General features: G+C 30.8%; 2 protein-coding genes, 1 non-coding gene and 2 pseudogenes across 4 annotated transcripts; 3 read left to right on the top strand and 2 right to left on the bottom strand.

The window, feature by feature from the left end:
* Positions 1 to 480: 480 nt before the first annotated feature.
* Positions 481 to 554, top strand: TRNAI-AAU (transfer RNA isoleucine (anticodon AAU)). The gene has a single exon. It is a non-coding gene; the product is annotated as a tRNA-Ile (tRNA).
* Positions 555 to 4,582: 4,028 nt separating this feature from the next.
* Positions 4,583 to 10,598, bottom strand: LOC101513277 (uncharacterized; annotated as a pseudogene).
* On the top strand, positions 10,392 to 15,650 carry LOC101512314 (pentatricopeptide repeat-containing protein At4g32430, mitochondrial-like). Of its 2 annotated transcripts, XM_012715712.3 has the most exons (4): positions 10,392 to 12,985; positions 13,088 to 13,162; positions 14,583 to 14,743; positions 15,512 to 15,650. In XM_012715712.3, the coding sequence occupies exons 1-2, from the start codon at positions 10,701 to 10,703 to the stop codon at positions 13,110 to 13,112; spliced, it is 2,310 nt and encodes a 769-aa protein (XP_012571166.1). In that variant the 5' UTR covers positions 10,392 to 10,700; the 3' UTR covers positions 13,113 to 13,162; positions 14,583 to 14,743; positions 15,512 to 15,650. The 2 variants fall into 2 exon arrangements, with proteins under 2 accessions (XP_012571166.1, XP_073220754.1); XM_073364653.1 differs by lacking the exons at positions 14,583 to 14,743; positions 15,512 to 15,650 and adding an exon at positions 13,737 to 14,542.
* LOC105852106 (peptidyl-prolyl cis-trans isomerase CYP18-1-like) lies at positions 14,033 to 16,333 on the top strand. The gene is made up of 4 exons (XM_012715714.1): positions 14,033 to 14,061; positions 14,647 to 14,743; positions 15,512 to 15,670; positions 16,262 to 16,333. Exons 1-4 carry the CDS (start codon positions 14,033 to 14,035, stop codon positions 16,331 to 16,333), a joined length of 357 nt encoding a protein of 118 aa, XP_012571168.1.
* Positions 16,334 to 17,049: 716 nt separating this feature from the next.
* LOC101513606 (4-hydroxy-tetrahydrodipicolinate synthase, chloroplastic-like) lies at positions 17,050 to 20,389 on the bottom strand (annotated as a pseudogene).
* Positions 20,390 to 21,193: the final 804 nt, after the last annotated feature.

Consider the following 21,193-nt stretch of genomic DNA (forward strand, 5'->3'; position numbering starts at 1 on the left):
AATAACAATTATAAACCCCAAACTTAAAAATGTGAGAAGTGTGATTTTCGTAGGACTGAAAAATTCTCGAAGGACCAAAAAATTCAATTTAAAATAAAGAAGACTATTTTCTTAAACGTGATAAAGTATAAGATAAAAAAATACCATAAATAAATAAAAGATGACTTAACCAAACTCAAACTTTACACTTTTCAATAAGTCAAACTTAATCTTAGTCTAATTAAATTTTCCAAAGACCGAAAAATTCTCATAGGATCGAAAAATTCAATTTAAAATAAAAATAGTATTTTTCTTAAACGTGGTAAAATATAAGATAAAAAAATACCATAAGTAAATGAAAGATAAACGAATAAAACTCAAATTTTACATTTTTCAATAGGTCAAACTTAATCTTGGTCTAATTAGACATGTAAATATCGAATACATCATTAGGCATGGTATTGTCGATTGTAGGTTTAATTAAACAAAATGTAATAAACAGGTTTCGTGGTGTAGTTGGTTATCACGTCAGTCTAATACACTGAAGGTCACCGGTTCGAGTGCGGGCGAAGCCAAAGTTTTGTCATTTTTCATCTTTTAATTTTAGATTTATTTTATTGATAAAAAAAGCTAATCCCCAGTTTTTTTAGTTAGTAATAAGTGCCTCATTATTGAATTTCCTAAAAAAATAACAAAAAATTATTGTATTAATTAAATTGTCTTCCATGAGAACTTGTTAAATGAGAATAAAATGATTCATAAAAAAAATATAATTTTAATTAATTTAAGGGTATTATAAGTTTAAATATAGTAGAATTGGTCAAAATTTACTTATATTAAATACCACAAAATATATTTTTTATGTTGCTTATATTCGAGAGCAAATATAGTATCTAATAATATATAATATATATGAAAAATTTACACTTTACCGCAATAGCTAACTAATGTTTTGAAAGAAAATAATATTACACATTTGACACGTGAAAGTAATATTTTTGTAACTCATTTTTATTTTATTGAGCAAGATTTAGACTAAAATTCTAAAATGCAAAATAAAAAGCAGTTATGTTAATCACTAAACCAATTTCAATTTGATTGCATTTCATATATAAATATTGTTTTATATTCATACATTGTTTATTTTGTGTATCCCCCCGTAAATATTTTTAAACTCCACCATGTTATGGCAAAATCTCTTAATAAAGATGTTTTAATGATAACATATTTTAATTAGATAAAGATCTAATTAATTAATTCTGATTTTATTAAATGATCTAATATGTGCTCTTGAGTGTATTAATCATAAGACAAATTTTTGTGAAGTTTATACAATTTTTTGAAACATACTCATCTATGAGCATGTTCATCATCTTCAAAACTAGAAATGTTAATCATCAATTTCATTAATTGAAGAACTGAAGATATACATTGATGACAATCAAGACATAAATGACAAAGGAATATTGTTTTTATTATTCAAACAAAAAGAATGTGGAACATTGTACAAAAGAACATTCTCATAAGACACAAAGAACAAAAATAATATTTTGAAATGGATACATTGGCATTGTTCACGTGTGCCAAGACAAATCAATCCTTTTTGAAGATTTTATTTTATTTTTCAGTTATACTCATGCATATTCTTCAAAGTTGAGGACATTCACACATCAAGACGTTGAGAAAAGAATCTTATGCACTGCAAGTATAAAGGACGATTCATTGTAAGCTCATACATCTTACTTTACAGTTCATGACAGGCTGTCCCAAGCTATCAATAGGACGATCGAGTTCATTTATCATGTTTATAATAGAAAATGATGTCTTCGAACTATGAGAAAATCTTCATACAAAGAAGTGGATGATCATAAACATTCTCAAAGAAGAGGCTGATTACTCAAAAAGAAGAGGACGTTTATCCATATTGCAGAGGACATTTAAGCAACATACTCTAACACCTTGGGACATGTGCCCAACAATTATGTGTCATTTACAACAACTACAAGCCTTCCTCAGTCTATAAATAGAAGATGTTTCAAGCTGCAATCTCAAAGAGACTACAATCAAACACATTTCACTTTTTTAAGTTCAAAACTATCAAAGTTCTTTTCAATTATCTAGAAACACACCACTGTTCTTGTCATAGATTTTAGGATCAAACTTTTGAGTGAGTTCTTAGTTCAACCTATTTCAATAATAGTGTTGTGATCGGATCCAAAACAAATTATCATTGTCATCTTATTGTAAACATCATCAAGTTTATCTAGTTGAGAGAAAACTTGAGTAACTTGTTGTAAGTATCATCAAGTTTGTCTAGTTGAGAGAAAACTTGAGTAACTTGTTGTAAGTATCATCAAGTTTGTCTAGTTGAGAGAAAACTTGAGTGATTTATGTAAGCATGTTGAGGCTAATAAAATGCAAGTGTATAGTCAAGTGTTACTAATAGAAGAAAATCAAGTTTAGAAGTTACTCAACTTACTAGTGAAAATCTCACTAGTTGTGAGGATTGGATTAACTCCTCTTGGATGAACCAAAATATTTCTTTTGTGTGATTTCTTTTCCCCTATCTTTTATTTTTTTTTTCATTATTTCACTAAATCACACTACTATCAATTTAAATTTTTTTTTTCTTGAACTTTCTCAAAACACGAGTAGGTTCATCGTACTGATATAACATTCTCAAGTATTATCTTAAGAAATAAAAGTACAAACTTTAAAGGATCACAATTCAAACTCCCTTTACTTGTGACAATTATATTCACTTCACGTCATTGTAAGATATAATCTACATTGCCAAGTAAAAATAATAATAATCTACGTCGTTTACAAAATAATAATAATAATAATCTATGTTAGTAATCATGATTTTGTTATCTAAATTTAAGCCACATGGTGGCAATGGTCACCACATGATTACAAGAAACACATGTTTGAAATCAAACATGGATTTATGAATCACAGTGGATACTACTCATCAACTATAAGAGACTCATTCTAAAAATTTTAAATGACGTCTTACAAAAAGGACACTTGACTCGAGTCATACGTTATTCTAACTCTAAAATCTTGCACTCTCAGATGAAAAATTTCTTGATTATTGGAGTGTGCACGTACACCACCCTAACTAGGATTGTACATGGGTTCGGTCAACCCGGCGAATCCAACTTGGATCAACCCAAAAAATAGTTTGGGTCAGGTAAATGGGTGATTCTGATTTCACATATTAGCAAACCGCTCAAAAACATTAGGTGTTGGATAAAACCAGACTCAACCCATTTTATCCATTTTACCAGGCAACCCGGTTCTTAAAAATTATTTGGTTATTTTAGGATGTTGCACTTTAGTTATTTTTATGTTTGCAAACATTTTATACAATGTTAGGAACCTTGCAACTTTGGTTATATTGATGTTTGCAATGTAAGTATTTCATGATGAATTTTATGATTTTGATATTCACGTTAATTGTATGTATATATATTAGATGCTTAAAAAATAGTGAAAATAGGTTACATCATATTTTTGAAGAAAATTAAGGCTGTGTCATTTTATTAGAAATAGGTTACATCATATTTTTAAAGAAAATTAAGGCTGTGTCATTTTATTAGAAAGAATATGAGGACTCGTCGTTAATAATTAAATTAAAAAAAATATGAGTACCTCAGTACCAACTCATTCCAACCCAGAAATTAGTAGTTTGACCTTTCCCAATTCAATGTTATAAGTTACGATTTTTCAACCAGGCCCAATATTCTAAGTAATCATATTAGTTACTTAGCACTATGGTTAATTCGTTGTTGAAAGTTAGTTACACAGTATGTACTACAAATGTCGAAATGTACGTATATTCCAATTCATTGAATCAAAAAGAAATTCACTAATTTTCGATTGTGCTCATCTTTCTCTTCCCTTTTCACTCGTGAATAGATTGGTTATATATACAACTATAGTACCAAGTACTTACTAAATTTATAGCTTTGAGTTAAAAAAAGGTTATAACTTCTTAATTTAAAACTTCAAAAGAAAAATCAATAAGCTCAGAGTAAATTGATGATATTGTGAAAAATGTTTTGAATGAGACTATTCTACCGATAAGTGAAGATGATGATTTATCAGCCTTTGTCATTAATAATCACCTTTTCATCTTCCCTCCTTATAAGCTAGCCATTTAACTTTGTCAAACAAAATATATTCCCGTGCTTCCTTGAATGAAGGCAGGAGAAGATAACATAAAAACCCGAGATCTGACATTTTATCACTAAGTGAGTACAAAGCTCATGCTCTGACACTGTTTCAACTTTCAAATATAGATGAAAAATCCAGTTTGTCCATATAATTTGAAATCAAAATCTGTAATCATCCAACCATGCACAGCACGAGCACAACCTTTCGGAATAGAGCCTTACGTATGAAAATAAATTAACTCACCTGTCACAGCTCATGACTATAATCATGTCAACCAAAAAGAAGAAACAGAAGAAGCAAGGATGCGTCTACAATACTAAACCTGTGAATGAAAGTTACTAAAGAAAGCTCACAGCTTCTATCCATATATATATATGAACAAGCAACGAGGATTAGGATTACCCTCGGTTCAAAGAAAGGCTAAATAAATCATTTTTCAATAAAAAACATAAAACTTGATGAGTAACACAATTATATACCTAATATTAATATATAATGTCTTTGCACATCGCACATCTTGATCCTAACCAAACATAAGAGTAAATACAATAAATAAGTCTGAGTTTTTCTGCTGCCAAACTATGGAGTAACATAAGTTGGAATGAAATGAAAATGGTCCAGCAATAATTTCACACACAGTTCTATTCAGCTACTCCTCAGGATCGTGACCTATCTCGAGGTGGGGGAGATCGGCTGCATGAACAGTAAAATAATCAAAATATAATAATATCTATAACACTATCAAATATTATTTTTTTAAAAATAAATTAACCAGAACACACCTATCATATCTTCCATTCATTGGCCTTTCAGCTCGTTCATACTTGGGGCTTCCTCTTGGCTCTGGTCTAGAAGCTGGATTCGATCCACGACCATAGTCAGGGCTACCCCTACCTCTACGATAAGGACTTGGAGATCTGCCACGACCATACCTCCCATCAGGGGAGTCGCGACCTCTTCTATCAGGACTGTATCCATCCTTTCTGACATCATCATCTCTTATAGCATACTCAACTGTGATAACACGGTCCATAAACTTGCTGCACATCAAATATTAAACAAATGAGCTATTAACATATATAATAACTATTCAACAATTGAGAAGGTAATTATAACCTCAGGTTAGTAGCTTCCAAAGCTTTAGTGGCTTCCTCCTGGGTTTCAAACTGGATAAAAGCAAAATTCTTTCTGATCCTTATATTTGATATTTTCCCATAGGGATCAAAGTGTCTCTCTAAATCCCTTGACCTGGTGTGAACAGGATCAAAATTTATGATAAACAAAGTCTTCGATGGTCTTGTATTAGTTGAAGATTTTTTTGAATCACCACCAGACCTTCTGTTGTCCCGTTCTTGCTGCAAATCATAATATAATTACACTTAGTGAACGTTAAGATACCCAGAATCACCTAAATAATTTGAAAATCCTTCATTAAGAAAAGAATTTAACTAGCAGCTACGAGAACAAGGTTCATATTCAATATGCTTTGCAGCAGTATAGCTCCAAAAGTTCACTACTTTATTTGGGGATTGAAATCTTCATTCAAATCTGTTTACCCAATGTGCCATAAAACCTAAACAAGAATACACAACTAAGAGTGAGACTACGACACTTACCTTGAGAATCGACCACAGATGACAGCGCGACGGGGACAGTGAACGGCGACGGCGACACTGAACGGCGACGGTGTCGGAGTTCGAGAGGGGGACGGTGACCGACTCTGAAAGTGAAGGTGACAGGTTCGATAGGTCACATGTTGGGCGGCGATACTCACTGCATTTAGGGATTCGGTGATGGATTCAAGTGTGAGAGAAGGGTTCAAGTGTGAGGGAAGGGTTCAACACTTAGGGATTTAGAGAAGAAATGAAAACTTAGGGATTAAGAGAGAAATCGTGCTTTTAGGAAAATCAAACATTTTAATTTTACGATATGATTTTATAAATAATATTACGTTTCATTTTACGTAGCGTCGGCCTTTCCGACGCTAATTGTAATAAAATTGAAAATTGAAATTGTGTCTTGGACTGACGCTAAGTAGCGTCGGTGTCAGGGGCCGACGCTAATAATGGCAGCTAAAATGCAATTTTCTAGTAGTGAGTGTCTAGAACTTTATTAAGACTTAAGTGTTGAAATTAGTTTTGAAGTTTCTCTATTGTACTAAAAAAAAATTATAAATTTATTGCCATCAAATTAAAGTGTTTTATTAAGTGCTCAGTGAATCATAAGATCTTCCTTACTTTAGATTGATGCATCATCACTTCACCATAAAAAAATTTCATCAAAAAAATAAGTTATAAAATTTTTATTTACTAAATTATTAGAAATTAGAATATAAACTTTATCAAAAAAAATATATATAAAAGCCTAGAAATATAATTTTTTTTCAAAATTAGGAAGACTCATTTATATTATATTCTATCAAGCAAGTTCAAACTTTACACTCTTTAATAAGTTAAACTCAAACCATTAGCAAGTAAAAAGAAACTCAAACTTTTAGTTAAACTTTTTTAAATCGATGAATCAAGTTTGAGTCACTTGTTGTTTTTATAAGTCAAACTCAATATCCAAATATTCGACTCAGTTTTATTCTTTACATTTTAGTTGTAGTAGGTAGTATTATGAATGTCTATGTATAATTTTAAAAAATATTATCGATACAATAGTGAAATTATATTTTTTGGTGCAATAAAAGGGATACAACGGTGTAAATATTAATTTTTATTTATTTATTAATGTAAATACTAAATATTGGTTAAAAAAACACAGTTTGTGAAAAATATTGAGCAGAGCTAATTTCATTGAAGAAATAAAATAATTCAAAATGAAAAAGTATCACAATTTATTAATGCAATGTTTTTAGATTTTTTTAATACTTTTGTACCATTATTATTAATGTTTTGTTGATTAGGATCCGGGATATCAATAGTATTACTCAGAATTAATACTTTTGTACTATTACTATTAATGATTTTGTGTATAATGATTCATATTTTTTTAGTACTATTACTATTAATGATTTTGTGTATAATGATTCATATTTTTTTAGGCTACTAAAAAGTACTATCCATTCTTTGATTTTCTTGCATGTTTTAAATGCATAACAGTGTAATTACTTATACTTGCTTACTCCTAGATGAGGGTAAAGTAGTATGTGAAGAAGCATGTAAGTTGTTTTAAGATTTTTAATTTAATACTTTTGTACAATTACTATTAATGATTTTGTGTATAATGACTCATAATATTTTTAGGCTACTAAGAAGTACTGCCCATTATTTGATTTCCTTGCATGTTTTAAATGCATAATAATCTATTAACTTATGTGACTTGCTTACTCTTAGATGGTTGTGAAGCATTATATGAAGAAGCACATGAGTTATTTTTAGATTTTTTAATACTTTTGTGTAAATACTATTAATGATTTATAGATTAGTATCGGGTGTATCAATATATAGTATTATTTAGATAGAATTAATACTTTTGTACTATTACTAATGATATTTCTAATGAGAGAGAAGTGACAATTTTTTTAATTATTTTCATTTAATTAGGAGTATTTTTGTGAAAAAGTAATTAACGCATCTTATAATTTGAAAAGAGTCTAATAAAAAAGATAAAAAAAATTTACAAGAGATACTTTAGTTCTAACTCAACTGGTAAATGTCAATATTGTAAGGTTGGACGTTGTATCAAGTTCAAATCTAAGACCTCATAATTGTGTAAATTAATTATGGTAAAATTTACCATCTCTTTTAAAATAAAATAAAAATTAAAAGAGAAACTTTAATAATATAGTAATTCAGAAGAAATGACCTTCTTAAATGGATTGCTCTCTATAGTTGTACATGGACATCTTAGTTTACAAAAATATATATACTAAAGTGAATATGTCGATACAAGTCTCTTTAGCAAAATTTTGAGTTCTAAGAATTATGAATGGAAATAGTCTTATCTCTCGGTATAGATCTATTGTTCTTGATATTAATTGAGTTTGACACGAATGAATTGGTCCATATAACAATAGTCTAGATAAAAAAAATATAAAAAAATTCAACAACAATACAACCACACTTATTTTTATGTGGAAGACATAATTTTGGTTGTAATTCTGATTGAAGGTAATTATTATTTATACTTTACTTTTATAGATCTAATTATGAATTATCACCAAGGTCATGTAAAAAACTTTTAGAACCTAAGACAAATTTTATAGATAGATTTAATAAGATGTAACTGCAGGGTATAAATTTATTTCAAATTCTATGGAAAAAAAATTATAAATAATCATAAAAAGAAAAGTGACATAGGTACATTGTAGATATTACAAACACTAAAAGATAAATCATGGGTTTGAAAATCGGACTTTTTAAGGTCATTTTTCAAGTCACGCAAAACTACATATTGTAGAGTTCGAATAGAGCATGTTTGACACTACATAGCTGCAAATTCAAACATGCTAGAAATAAAAAATAAAAAAAATTGTTGGTGAAAATAGAAAGTAAAATTTTGTCAAATATAAAGATGAAATAAACAGGTGGAATCAGATATACAATAATTTTCTTTATTCAATCACTTCATAGAAATCCTACAATAAATTACTTATTAATATCCAGTGTTGTGAGTCAAAAGAAAACTAGATAAAATAAATAATTTGAGGCTAAATACTCGTATGCCTTGCCTTCTTCTACACATGTCACGACTCATTTTTTCAAGTCACACCGATTGCGTTTGTTTGAATTTAAATAAAAATTATTTTTATTTTAAATAATTTAGAGATAGAGATTATTTTTTAGAAATTTTTTTAAAAAATGATTTTTTAACTTTCGTTTCTTTACTATTATAAAAATAATTTTTTTTGAAAAAACTGATTTTTAATTTGTTTATATACAATTTTATAAAAGTGATTTTTTTAAACTACACAATTACCATCCAGGACATAAAAAATTATTTTCAAGAAAATAAGATTGTTTGAAATTTTTTTTTAAATACATGATTTTTTTAAATACACATAAGTCTTTATACTCTCTTATGCATCTCTTATCTCCCTCCCTTCCCTCAATCTCTATCTACTATCTCCCTCAGCCTCTACTATCTCATGTCTCTCTACTCCTCTTTTTTTTTTTTTTTTTCCCAAGCAAATCATTGAATCTAGGTCATCCATTTCATAATTTTTGGATCCTTCTGAAAAATTAACATATAAATAAATCATCACAAAAATATGCAAGTAAAAGATTTTAAAGGTCTTGTTCTAATCTTAAAAATTAGACACCTAATAAAAAGTGTAATTTTAATAATTAAAAAAATTAGAAAAATAAATTTGTCTGTATACATATATGAATGAAGTTACATGATGTTTTATCCATACTAATGTACATAATACTCTATGCATATCAATGTATATATATATTAAATCCAAAATATATATTTGGCAACACAATAATCACAATTCTAGTCATAAAAAGCTTACAGCCACAATAATAGCCTCTATTTCTTCCATACAAATTTTTAGAAATAATTCGGTTTTATTGTCATCCCATTTTACAATAATTTTTTCATCGTTATCAAAATTTTTCACATCTTTTTTAGTTGTCTTTTTAATTGATATTTAAGTGAGCAAAAAAGTTAAATCAAAATTTTAAAATCTTTCGTAAAGTAACCTATCCCCATCATGATTTTTAGTATAACATAAGAATTGAAATATTTTAAATTGGTCACTTTCAAAATTATTTGATGAAAACCTATATCATAATCATGTAAAGAGAAAAAATGGTCACAATTAAGTATAAAGAGAGAACTCTAGAAAAAATTGGTTGAGGGCAATTTTAGATTTTAAAAAAAGGACAAGTTAAGTTACATATTTTTAAAATTTATGATATTTTCTCTCTCATAGTAACGAATTTGAGAAAAAATAATTTTTTAATAGAAAAACCTAATACAAACGTACCTACTATGACTAAATTAATATTTTATTTTTCTTATCGTCGGATACATTATGACTAACTTGTTATTATTACAATGTTTTTTTTTTCAATTTTTTTTATTAGATTGATATTCCTATTATAAATTTTAAGTAGTAAAAATACTATAAGTTAAAATTAATAAAAAAAGTAATTAAAGTCACAAATTTTGATATAAAAAATGTTTAATAAACAAATTTATAAATAAAATATTTAAATAAAGACTAAAATAAAAAATTTGGGCGTAGATACCCAATATAAATAGTGCCTAGCAATTCCCTCTTTTTTTCAATAAGAATCTAGTAGCAGCAAACCTTCAAATTCACAATCACATAGATATCTCACTTGTTTCATTGCTGATTTTGCAATTTGCTCGCAACAATCAAATTCAATGGTAAGTGAAAATTCTCTCTTGTATGGTAATGCGAAATCTTCTGTGACGAGGCTCCTAAAACCTCCGAGATTGTTACTCTTCACTTCCATGCCTGCTTTTCTGTTACTTGTGCATATTCATATTCATATTGAAATTTGAAACCCTTGCTTCAAGTAAATATAAATTATTTTACAAATTTAATTTAATTTTTGATGCTAAATTATCTATCATTCAAAACTTGTTCCAAGCTATTCCACTCACTCAAACACAAACATGAACACCACCTGTTCGACAATATGCCCCACCTAAATGCTTCCTCAATTAACCGTTCCATGCTTAACTTCTTACACCAAAACCTTCCCTTTCAAGCTCTTTCATTACTCAAGAAACACTTTCACTTTCATTTGCTTCAAAATGTTGATGAGGTGACACTTGCATTGTCCTTCAAGGCTTGTAATGGAGAGTTCAATTTAGGTTCCCAAATCCACGGATTCGCAGTGTGTACTGGGTTTGTTTCTCGGGTCGCCGTGTCGAACTCGCTTATGAAAATGTACTGTAAAGCTGAGAAATTCGAATGCGCTTTGCGTGTTTTCGAGAGTTTGAGTCATCCTGATATTGTTTCTTGGAATACTATTCTTTCTGGGTTTGACAAGAGTGTTGATGCATTGAATTTTGCGTGTTTTATGCGTTTAAATGGGATAGTTTTTGATCCTGTGACATACACTACTGCTCTTTCCTTTTGTTGGGATGATGATCTTGGGTTTTTATTTGGGTTGCAATTGCATTCTCTTATAGTTAAATGTGGATTTGGCTGTGAAGTTTTTATAGGGAATGCACTTGTGACAATGTATTCTAGGTTGGAGGGATTAGATGATGCTAGGAGAGTGTTTGATGAAATGCCTATAAGAGATTTGGTTTCTTGGAATGCGATGATTTCGGGGTATGCTCAAGTGGGGGAGTGTTATGGGTTGGAAGCAGTTTTGTTGTTTGTTAACATGGTGAGACAAGGTATGTTGCTTGACCATGTTTCGTTTACGAGTGCGGTTTCTGCTTGTGGTTATATGAGAAACTTAGAGCTAGGGAAGCAAATTCATGGTTTGGCTCAAAAAGTTGGTTATGGAACACATGTTGCAGTTTGCAATGTTTTGATTTCGACTTATTCGAAATGTGACGTTGTTAGAGATGCAAAGGAAGTTTTTTGGGTCATGAATAATCGAAATGTGGTGTCTTGGACGACAATGATTTCTATTGATGAAGATGATGCGGTGTCCCTCTTTAATGCTATGAGAGTTGATGGCGTGTATCCAAATGATGTTACATTTGTAGGATTATTGCATGCTATAACAATCAGGAATATGGTGACAGAAGGTCTTATGATTCATGGGTTATGCATAAAAAGTTGCTTTTCATCAGAACAAAATGTCTCCAATAGCCTTATTACCATGTATGCTAAGTTTGAGTCAATTCAAGAATCAAAGAAGGTTTTTGAGGAGCTTAACTATCAAGGAACAGTATCATGGAATTCATTAATTTCAGGGTATGCTCAAAATGGCTTGTATAAAGAAGCTTTCCTTACATTTTTGTATGCAATAAAGGAAATAAAGCCCAACCAATACACATTCGGTAGTGTGTTAAACACCATTGCTGCAGCCGAGGATATATCTTTGAAACACGGACAATGTTGCCATTCTCACTTGATCAAACTTGGTTTAAGCACCGACCCATTTGTCGCTGGGGCTCTGCTTGACATGTACGGCAAACGTGGAAACATTAATGAGTCTCAAAGAGTATTCAACGAGACGCCTGAAAAAACACAGTTTTCTTGGACAGGAATGATATCTGCCTATGCTCGACATGGAGACTATGAGTCGGTGATGGGTTTATATAAGGAAATGGAGAGGGAAAGTAGCAGTCCTGACTCCATCACTTTCCTTTCTGTTTTGGCTGCATGTTGTAGAAAAGGAATGGTTGATGTAGGCCATAGAATATTTGACACGATGGTGAAAAAACATTCAATTGAACCAACCCCCGAACATTATTCAATTATGGTGGACATGCTCGGTCGTGTGGGACGACTAGATGAGGCTGAAGAGTTGATGCATCGGATTCCCGGAGGACCTGGACTATCGGTGTTGCAAAGCTTGCTCGGGTCTTGTAGATTACATGGGAATGTGGAGATGGCAGAGAGGGTTGTTGATAGTTTGATACAAATGGACCCTGCAAGTTCAGGTCCTTATGTGTTGATGGCAAACTTGTATGCTGAGAAAGGGAATTGGGAGAAAGTTGCACAAGTGAGAAAAGGGATGAGAGGGAGGGGAGTGAAGAAGGAAGTTGGATTTAGTTGGGTGGATGTTGCAAATGTTGATTCCTTGCATTTGCATGGTTTCTCCTCCGGGGATAAGTCACACCCTGAGTCTGAGACTATTTGTAGGATGGCAGATTTTCTAGGATTGCAAATGATGTTTTCAAAAGATAGGGGAGTGAACGAAGGTGACCGGTAAGTGAAAACTCTCTCTTGTATTGTATTCTATCACTGTATTGTGCGTTAATTTTATCAATTCTAACTCTATATTTTGCTCTTTCTATGAATTTCTGGCAGTTGCTTACTCTGCACACAAACCTAGGTGACATCAAATGGGAAATCTTCTGTGACGAGGTTCCTAAAACCTCCGAGGTAGTTACTCTTCACTTCCATGCTTACTTTTTTGTTACTTGTGCATATTCATATTGAAATTTGAAACCCTTGCTTCAAGTAAATATAAATTGTTTTACAAATTTATTTCAATTTCTGATGCTAAATTATCTATCACCCCTTAAATTCATCTTGAAGTATTTGCTTGAGTGTTTTTGTTTTTATTTTGATTATTAGAGTTTAATGATTATGCATTGACAGTGTAAAAAAGCCATCATCGAATTATATTTCATTTAATAGATCTTAAAATATGGGTTAGATATAACTCAATACTACAAAATAGGCTTTTCTCACACTAAGAATTGAACTTCTAGAGTATGATTTGAGTGATCTGATAACCGATGACCCAACCTAAACGGGTCTTGAAAAGACTTTGATTTTATGTTAAAATTTGGATTTTACCTTACTCAACCCAACAAAATTCTTAGAATTTGGGTTGGGCCTAACTCAACTCAAAAGAATTGGCTTGTAAGGTGAGAACTTCCTCAAATTATAAACTTATATTAGGTTATATCTCATCTTATGTAATACTCTTAACACACTTACTCACGTTCAGGAATGAACATATAGAGTGTAATCTGAGTGGCCCTATAGCAGTAATTGATAGCAGATAGCTCAAGGATCTTGGATAGACTTTGATGCCAGCTTAGAATTTGGGTTGGGTCTAACTCAACCACTATAAAATTGGCTTGTAAGGTGAGGACTTCCCCCAGTTATAAACTTATATTTTGGCCATATCTCATTCAATACGAGATTCTTAGCAAAAATTGACTTGTACGATGAATCTTTATGAACTTTTTTCGGATCATATCTCATCCAATGTCGAACATTCAACAGTAGACATTGATAGAGATGTTTTATGAAGAGAATATAGCTAAATGGTTTGATGGTGAGATACAACTGGTTGACACTTTCGGTACATAGCGATTTAAGCTCTTTTGATTAATAGTGGAAAGAAAATGTTTTATTTTCCTTTGTATATTGTTTTTTTCAATTTTATTAAGTGGTTTGGACTCAAAATAAGTTAATCAAATCACCCACTTATTATGTGTTGCTTTTGTGCTATGAAGCACTGGCAAAGACTCAAACACCAAGTCAGATGCTAACCCTAACATATAGTCACTAATAATAATTTAAGAAAATATAAGAAATTGAACGTAATCACGATTCACATGTGTGGTGTCGTGTTGGTGCTACATGGCTTTTATGTATAGAATGAAATACTTGGTTAAACCAAAAAAAGGATTGTGAACTAAATGAAGCCACTGCATCATTTATTCAATTTTACCCCAAGTTAAAGCATGTAATTCTTTCCCTTTTCTAATTTTTCCATTTATTGTTCTATCCTGAAGGGTGCTGTAACTAACAACTCAATTTTCATGTGTAAATGTTTTTCAACCAGAATTTTTTAGCGCTGTGTGCGAGTGGTTCCTATGACAGGACTATATTTCACCGCAGTATTAAAGGTTTTATGATTCAAGGAGGGGACCCAACTGGTACTGGCAAAGGGGTACTAGTATATGGGGCAAGAAATTCAACGACGAGATAAGAGAATCTTTGAAGGTGAGTTTGTCCTCCGTGCTAAACCTTGTTTTTGCGGTTATGCCTGCATTTTGGTAGTAATTGTTAGATATGTTAGAGCAGGGCAAAACATACTGTATGGATTTCTATGTTTGATGAATTTTAGAAAACAAATGAAACTGGACTCCATTGGTTAACAAGGTATATTGGAAAAATATTGCATAAATGCAAATATCAGAACTATGAAATCTTAGTCTATAAAGGGCATATAGTTTCTATTAGAAAAATGTCACTTTCATTAACATATTATTAAGATATACTGCTATCAAGATGATCCAATTGAAAAACATCTTTGCATTGAATATGGCTTTTTAAATTACTTCAAGCTATCTATTTCATCATACTTGAGAGTTTTTTCTATAACTCAAATTAAGAAGTCCTTAAAAGAAATCTCTTATTCTCTATAGCTAGTTCAGTGTTATTTGTTACGCCTTTCAAATTTGTAAATTTATGAGATTTTATCATATTTAAGAAACCATCAGTTCTGTCATAACCTAGTAAACTGTCCTTACTCCTTAGCATTTGAAAAATGTTATTCCAAGTTCCAACTCTTAATTATTTGGGTGAAGGTTGATTTTACTGTTATTGAAATATAATTATCTTACAGTAGTTATATTAAGTATCTTAATGTGAAATATTTTGGTTTATGGTGTGGACTGGGGGGACCAGCATAAGTATATGGAGCAATTATATACATTTTTCTTCATCTGATTATCGTAATAATTAATTGGTTTCCTTTACGTGTTCCAGCACAATGCAAGGGGAAAATTATCAATGGCTAACAGTGGTCCAAATACTAATGGAAGTCAGTTCTTCATAAGTTCTGCTAAACAGCCACATTGGAATAGACTATATACTGTGTTTGGAAGAGTGATTCATGGATTTGAAGTTATTGATCTCATGGAAAAGGTATCTTCATCGTCTCCTGATATTGATTTTTATTTTATATATAAACAAAATTGGGTTGAAGAGAAAAATTGAGTTGAAAAGGTACCTCAGACTTGTAAACTATGTTTGCATATTTATTTAATGAAGAGAAAAAAAAAGTGGATTGTTCATTATTAAATGAATTGGATTCCATTCTATCACCTTTCGTCCATTTTCTTCGTACTTTAAACAATCCATATAGTGGATCTCGTTGTGAGAAAATTCTATTTCATCAATCAAAACTAGCTTTGACAACACACTGAAGGTGTATTTTTTTTACAGTCTCATACTTGTGTATTTTTGTTGTTACCAATATTCACTTAAATGACTCATCTAGAATTCACTTGCAACACGCACTCGAGCGCACACACTTCACAAAATATCATAAAAGCTATAAAATAATATACTTTTTATTTTTATTGTGCAGACTCTAACTGGGAGAGGAGATCGACCACTTGCAGAGATAATTAAATGACTCGTCTAGAATTAACTTGCAACATGCACTCGGGCGCACACACTCACACAATATCATAAAAACTATAAAATAATATACTTTTTATTTTTATTGTGCAGACTCTAACCGGGACAGGAGATCGACCACTTGCAGAGATAAGACTCAATCGTTATTATCCACTTGCTGGTTAGACTGAAGTCTTACCGTTTATGTAAAATTGAAGTTTCTGTTTCCCCAAACAATTTATCTAACTTCTAAATAGAATAGAATTCTTACATGCCGAATGAATTGAGATATTCTGATTTACAGATTTTTATTTTGGTAAAAATAGTAAAATGTACATATAACATGTTTGATCTCGATAGTTGAATAGAAATCAATGGTTGGCATAGGTTAAAATTAATTGAATGAATATATAATATGATCTGGTCATATCTCAACTCAATGGTCGAGATTTAAAACAGAATACTGCAGGCGATCTAGATCCTATATTTGTCATGCGTGTAGTGTGCATTCGTTGCTAAAGTAGGCATTTCTATGCATTAGGGATTTCCTTATTTTTATGTTTTCTAATATTGTTATATTGTGTAGCGGTTGTAAGAGATCTAAATTCCTCATCTATTGTTGTATATTGTAATCATGAGTTTGTATCTCCATATCAAACATAAAATTGGATCTAAATTTTCAGATTTTCTGTTTTTAAGAAGAAAACTACATTCACGCCACATGTAGTTAGACGAATATCATATGATTTCTATTGTATTCTAAATTTCTTTAAAATATAATTCAACATATCTAATGTTCATCTAACAATTAAAACCTCCTATTACAAGTAGAGAATCCAATTATTTCAGAATTAAAACTCATTTAGCATCCTTTAATTCATTATTTTTGTGAGTGGCTGACAAGTTGGGCAAGAGAAATAAAAAGTAAGAGATTTCATCATCCAAAATCACTTATATCAAAGTTTTGCCCTTCAACGGTTCTTTCATCTTTGTTTGTGTCTATAATATACTTTTGGCAATATATTGAAACAATATTTTCACACAAAATGTATAAGCAGACATAATTTAATTGAACCAGTTTCCATCTATATAAAGTTGAAGTAACAAAAACCAACTCTTGTTTTACTGACTAACCTCATAGAAACGATATAAAAAATGTACTCGGTGTTCGTGTTTGTGTCAGTGCATCATGGTATTAAAGTCAATATACAAAGTAAGTAACTTAAAATAAAACTTGAAGGACATCTAAATTAAGATCGACCGACAATAATAAATTCATCGTCCTCGAGAACTCGAACATCATTATCTCCAACAAAATGTTCTCTACCAGTTTCGTTCACCAAATTCACAAACTCCACCTTTGTTCCATACTTTAAGGTACATATGGTAACCTAAAAACAGGCATGATAACACCAAGTTGAGCAAGAGCAGTGTTCAAAACAATTGAATTTGGCTCGAAAGAAAGCCAATCAAACAAAGGCATAAGCTTTGAATTCAACAAAGGATTCTCACCCTCAAACATGAGTTCCCTTATTAAACTAGGAACCAAGTTGCTTGCAACAGATTGAACTCCAACAGCTCCACAATCCCATCTAGCTTCATGGCTTAATCTATCAACTCCTCAAACAACAATTCCTTTAGTTGTATACATTTTCACTCTCTCATTTCTAACATACCCTTTCACACCAACTAAATTAAGGTTTTGAGCCAAGTTTTCTACTACAGTTGGAGGAATATCTTGAGTACTCCTTGAAGGTACATTGTATATGATTATAGGGCCTATTGAAAGCACACTATTGTAATGAGCAATCAAACCTTCCATTGAGGTTTTTCCATAGTAAGGGTTTATATGAAGTGATGCATCCATTCCAACCGCGAAACCTCGCTCAGTCGCGTTGATTGCTTCTCTCATGCAGTTGCTTTCTGTATTGCCGATAACTTTAACTTTGTCGCCGAAACAGTTGACCGTGTGTGCTATAAGCATTATTTATTCATCCCATGTCACTAATTGGCCTTCGCCGGTGGAGCCAACGACAAGAATGCCTTCAACACCATTTGAAATTTGCATACTCACCAAGTTATCATATACTTCAAGATCAAATTTTCCATTAGATAAGTATGGAGTCTTGACTGCGGTGATAAATCTCAGACCCCGTACATCCTCGATCGATGTCCTGTAAATACATTACACATAAACTTATTCCCATTTCTGCAAAAGCTTAGCTTTTTATGAAATATTTTGATGTTTGAAAACATTATTTAATATGTTTGGTTGAAAAGTTAAGATTTGTTATAACTTCTAAGTGAAGATTAGAAAGAAATGTTTAAAGTTCCAATTACTTGTGTCACAAGTTTTATTAGAGAGTCAATTTCTGAGAGTCTTTCTGAAATTCTACCGAGTAGAGAGACAAAATGCTCCAACTTAATCATAAACACATAACAAAACATGTATAATTCAAATCTACCTATCTTTCGCCGCCGCTGTGCTGCTTAACTCGAGGCGAACATCAAGTTTTGCAGCTGCTTGCTGAAGCTTACGGTATGTGTACCTGGATAAAGAAATATTGAAATGATTAAACTAACCAAAATTTGGATAAATAGCTACAAGATAGAACTGTGAATAAAATTCTATCCAAGACAGAAACCAGAAGGAAAAAATGACATTGGATAAATAACCTCACCAACAATAATCATAGTTAAACCAAAATTAGAACTAAAAATGTTTTAGAAAGACAAGTAATCTCAAACAACCGCTTTGATAGGCAGTTCACCATTGACCACTACTTCAAAATTGTTTGAAACTCTAACGATGATTGAGTAGAAGATCATTCTTCTCATTGTCGTGATGTCTAAGACAATGATTTTATTGGTGTCATTTTGACAAAAACAAGAGAAAACATATGTGTACATACATTTTGCATGCGTTCTCACCCTTTACAGAATTTGATATTCCTCGGGACACACCTCAATTGATATACCTCCACCTTAACTCTCCTACGTAGCATTTCATTTTTTTAATTCACACCATCTAATTCTATTGTTTTCAACATCATTTCCAACACTTCAATTTTTAGGATATAAAGTTACATAATTTTTGTAGTCTTGACTTAGTTATAACTTATCATTATTTTAACGAAAATAAAAAAAGTGATCGAACATAACAATATGTGTCATGTTGTGTCGGTATCTGATACTGACATGTGTCCGATACCAGACACGTTATTAATTTGAAATGTCAGTGCTATCTACTTCATACTATCTTATCCTTTAAATTTATGGGATTTTTTTTTTGAGAAAAAAAAAACAATTTAAAGATATCATTAGAGTTGAATGAAATGTGATTTGGATGAAAAATCCAGAGAAAAGGGTTGTAGAAAATGTATTGCATTGATTTGGATTACAATATTGCTGAAGTAGCATCCAATTCTTTTCGCGGTCTAGTTGGTTCAAAATGGAATTCCTTCTAGATGCATATTTCAAAAGTTCTATGCTTGTAAGTCATTTTGAATTTTGAGTTCAATGTATGTTTATCCAAACAAACAATTTAACCTTCTATTCTCTATGCTTGTAAGTAATTTAACATTAGTTTTATTATTTTCCATGAATGATGGTGTGCAGTAATGAATTACCCATTAATTTTTACAAGATTATATACATTTAATAGAAGAGAGATGGAAATGTAGTTTTTGAGTTTGTGAACCAATATGATTTTGGAAAACACCTTATGGAAGGAATAATTTGGTTTATGTCCACTCGAAATTTGGCTAAAATTTTCCAAAATTTGTATTAAGTGTTGTCGGAATTGTTGCAGTTAGCTGGTTTAAATTTAAGACAATTTTTTATTTTCATTAAATATAAAATACCAAGATTGAAATATGAATTATTCTATCTTAATCGGACAATCTCAAATTTGCTGAAGGCTTGAACGCACTGGCTTGTGACTTTACACGAGTCATATCCGCATGACTCACAATTTTGGTCCCTCTATTTCACTGTCAAAAACCACCCATCAATATCTACAAGCATCTCCACCAATGTCTCTGATTATGGTATTTTATATGTTATCTAAATAAATGACGACGAAGGAGCAAACACTTCACTTACATTAATTATATTTCCCAATTTTAAATTAAACTTGTTGGGTCAATGATTTTGCCCCACATATCTATGTCACTTTCCTGATAGCAAGAAGTCCACTAAGTGAGATTTGAATGCTGATCGAAGACGATAGACAAATCCCATGGTTGTTAAAAGTGTGCCTTTGCCTCCAACTTAGTAATAATCATCCAATTTTTCTCATATCATTTTTTCAAAATATGACTTAATTAAACAATATGACAGTTTGCCTTGAGATTTAAGGGCCACTAATTGTTCTTTTTGAAACTACATATCCTATTATAGTTATAGCTATTTGAAGAGTCACCAAAGATATGTTGGTCCAACATTATTGTAAGCTTAAAAGCAAATTTTGTACTTAATCTCTATCAATATGTTAGATCGAATGTTTTGTCCTGAGTTTGAATCAAAACCTTTACACATTAATTTATTGTGGTATTTACCATTTTATTTATAAACAAAGAATTAAAAAAAAAATTGTGGCAACACTTTTTTGAGTAAGAGAATTAAAAATAAATTAAAGTTTTGATTCGGGAGTTAAGAGAGAAAGGAAATAGAGAAGATAAAAAACAGTGTAATATAATTTATTTTTTTATCTTCTCTAATTTAATGCAATTTTTAAATATTATTTTGAGTTATTTTTAGAACAATTATACGCTATTATTTAAAATTTTAATTTAATTTTTTTTGTTATAATAGAAGATAAAAAAGAATGCAAATAATAATATGATATATATAATATATTATATTTATTATATATATTACTATTTCTTAATAAATAAGATAGGAAGAGCGAAAATTCAAAATCAAAGTTTGGGTGTGGAAGATGTTTAGCACAAAATGTACAAAAATAACAAATTTGTTTTCATATTTTAAATTTTGGTGTAAAAATTATTCTCTTCTTTTTATTATTCTTTTAACTTGATGGAC

The sequence above is a fragment of the Cicer arietinum genome, chromosome 8, assembly GCF_000331145.2.
Source record: "Cicer arietinum cultivar CDC Frontier isolate Library 1 chromosome 8, Cicar.CDCFrontier_v2.0, whole genome shotgun sequence".
In the NCBI taxonomy this organism is placed as follows: domain Eukaryota; kingdom Viridiplantae; phylum Streptophyta; class Magnoliopsida; order Fabales; family Fabaceae; genus Cicer; species Cicer arietinum.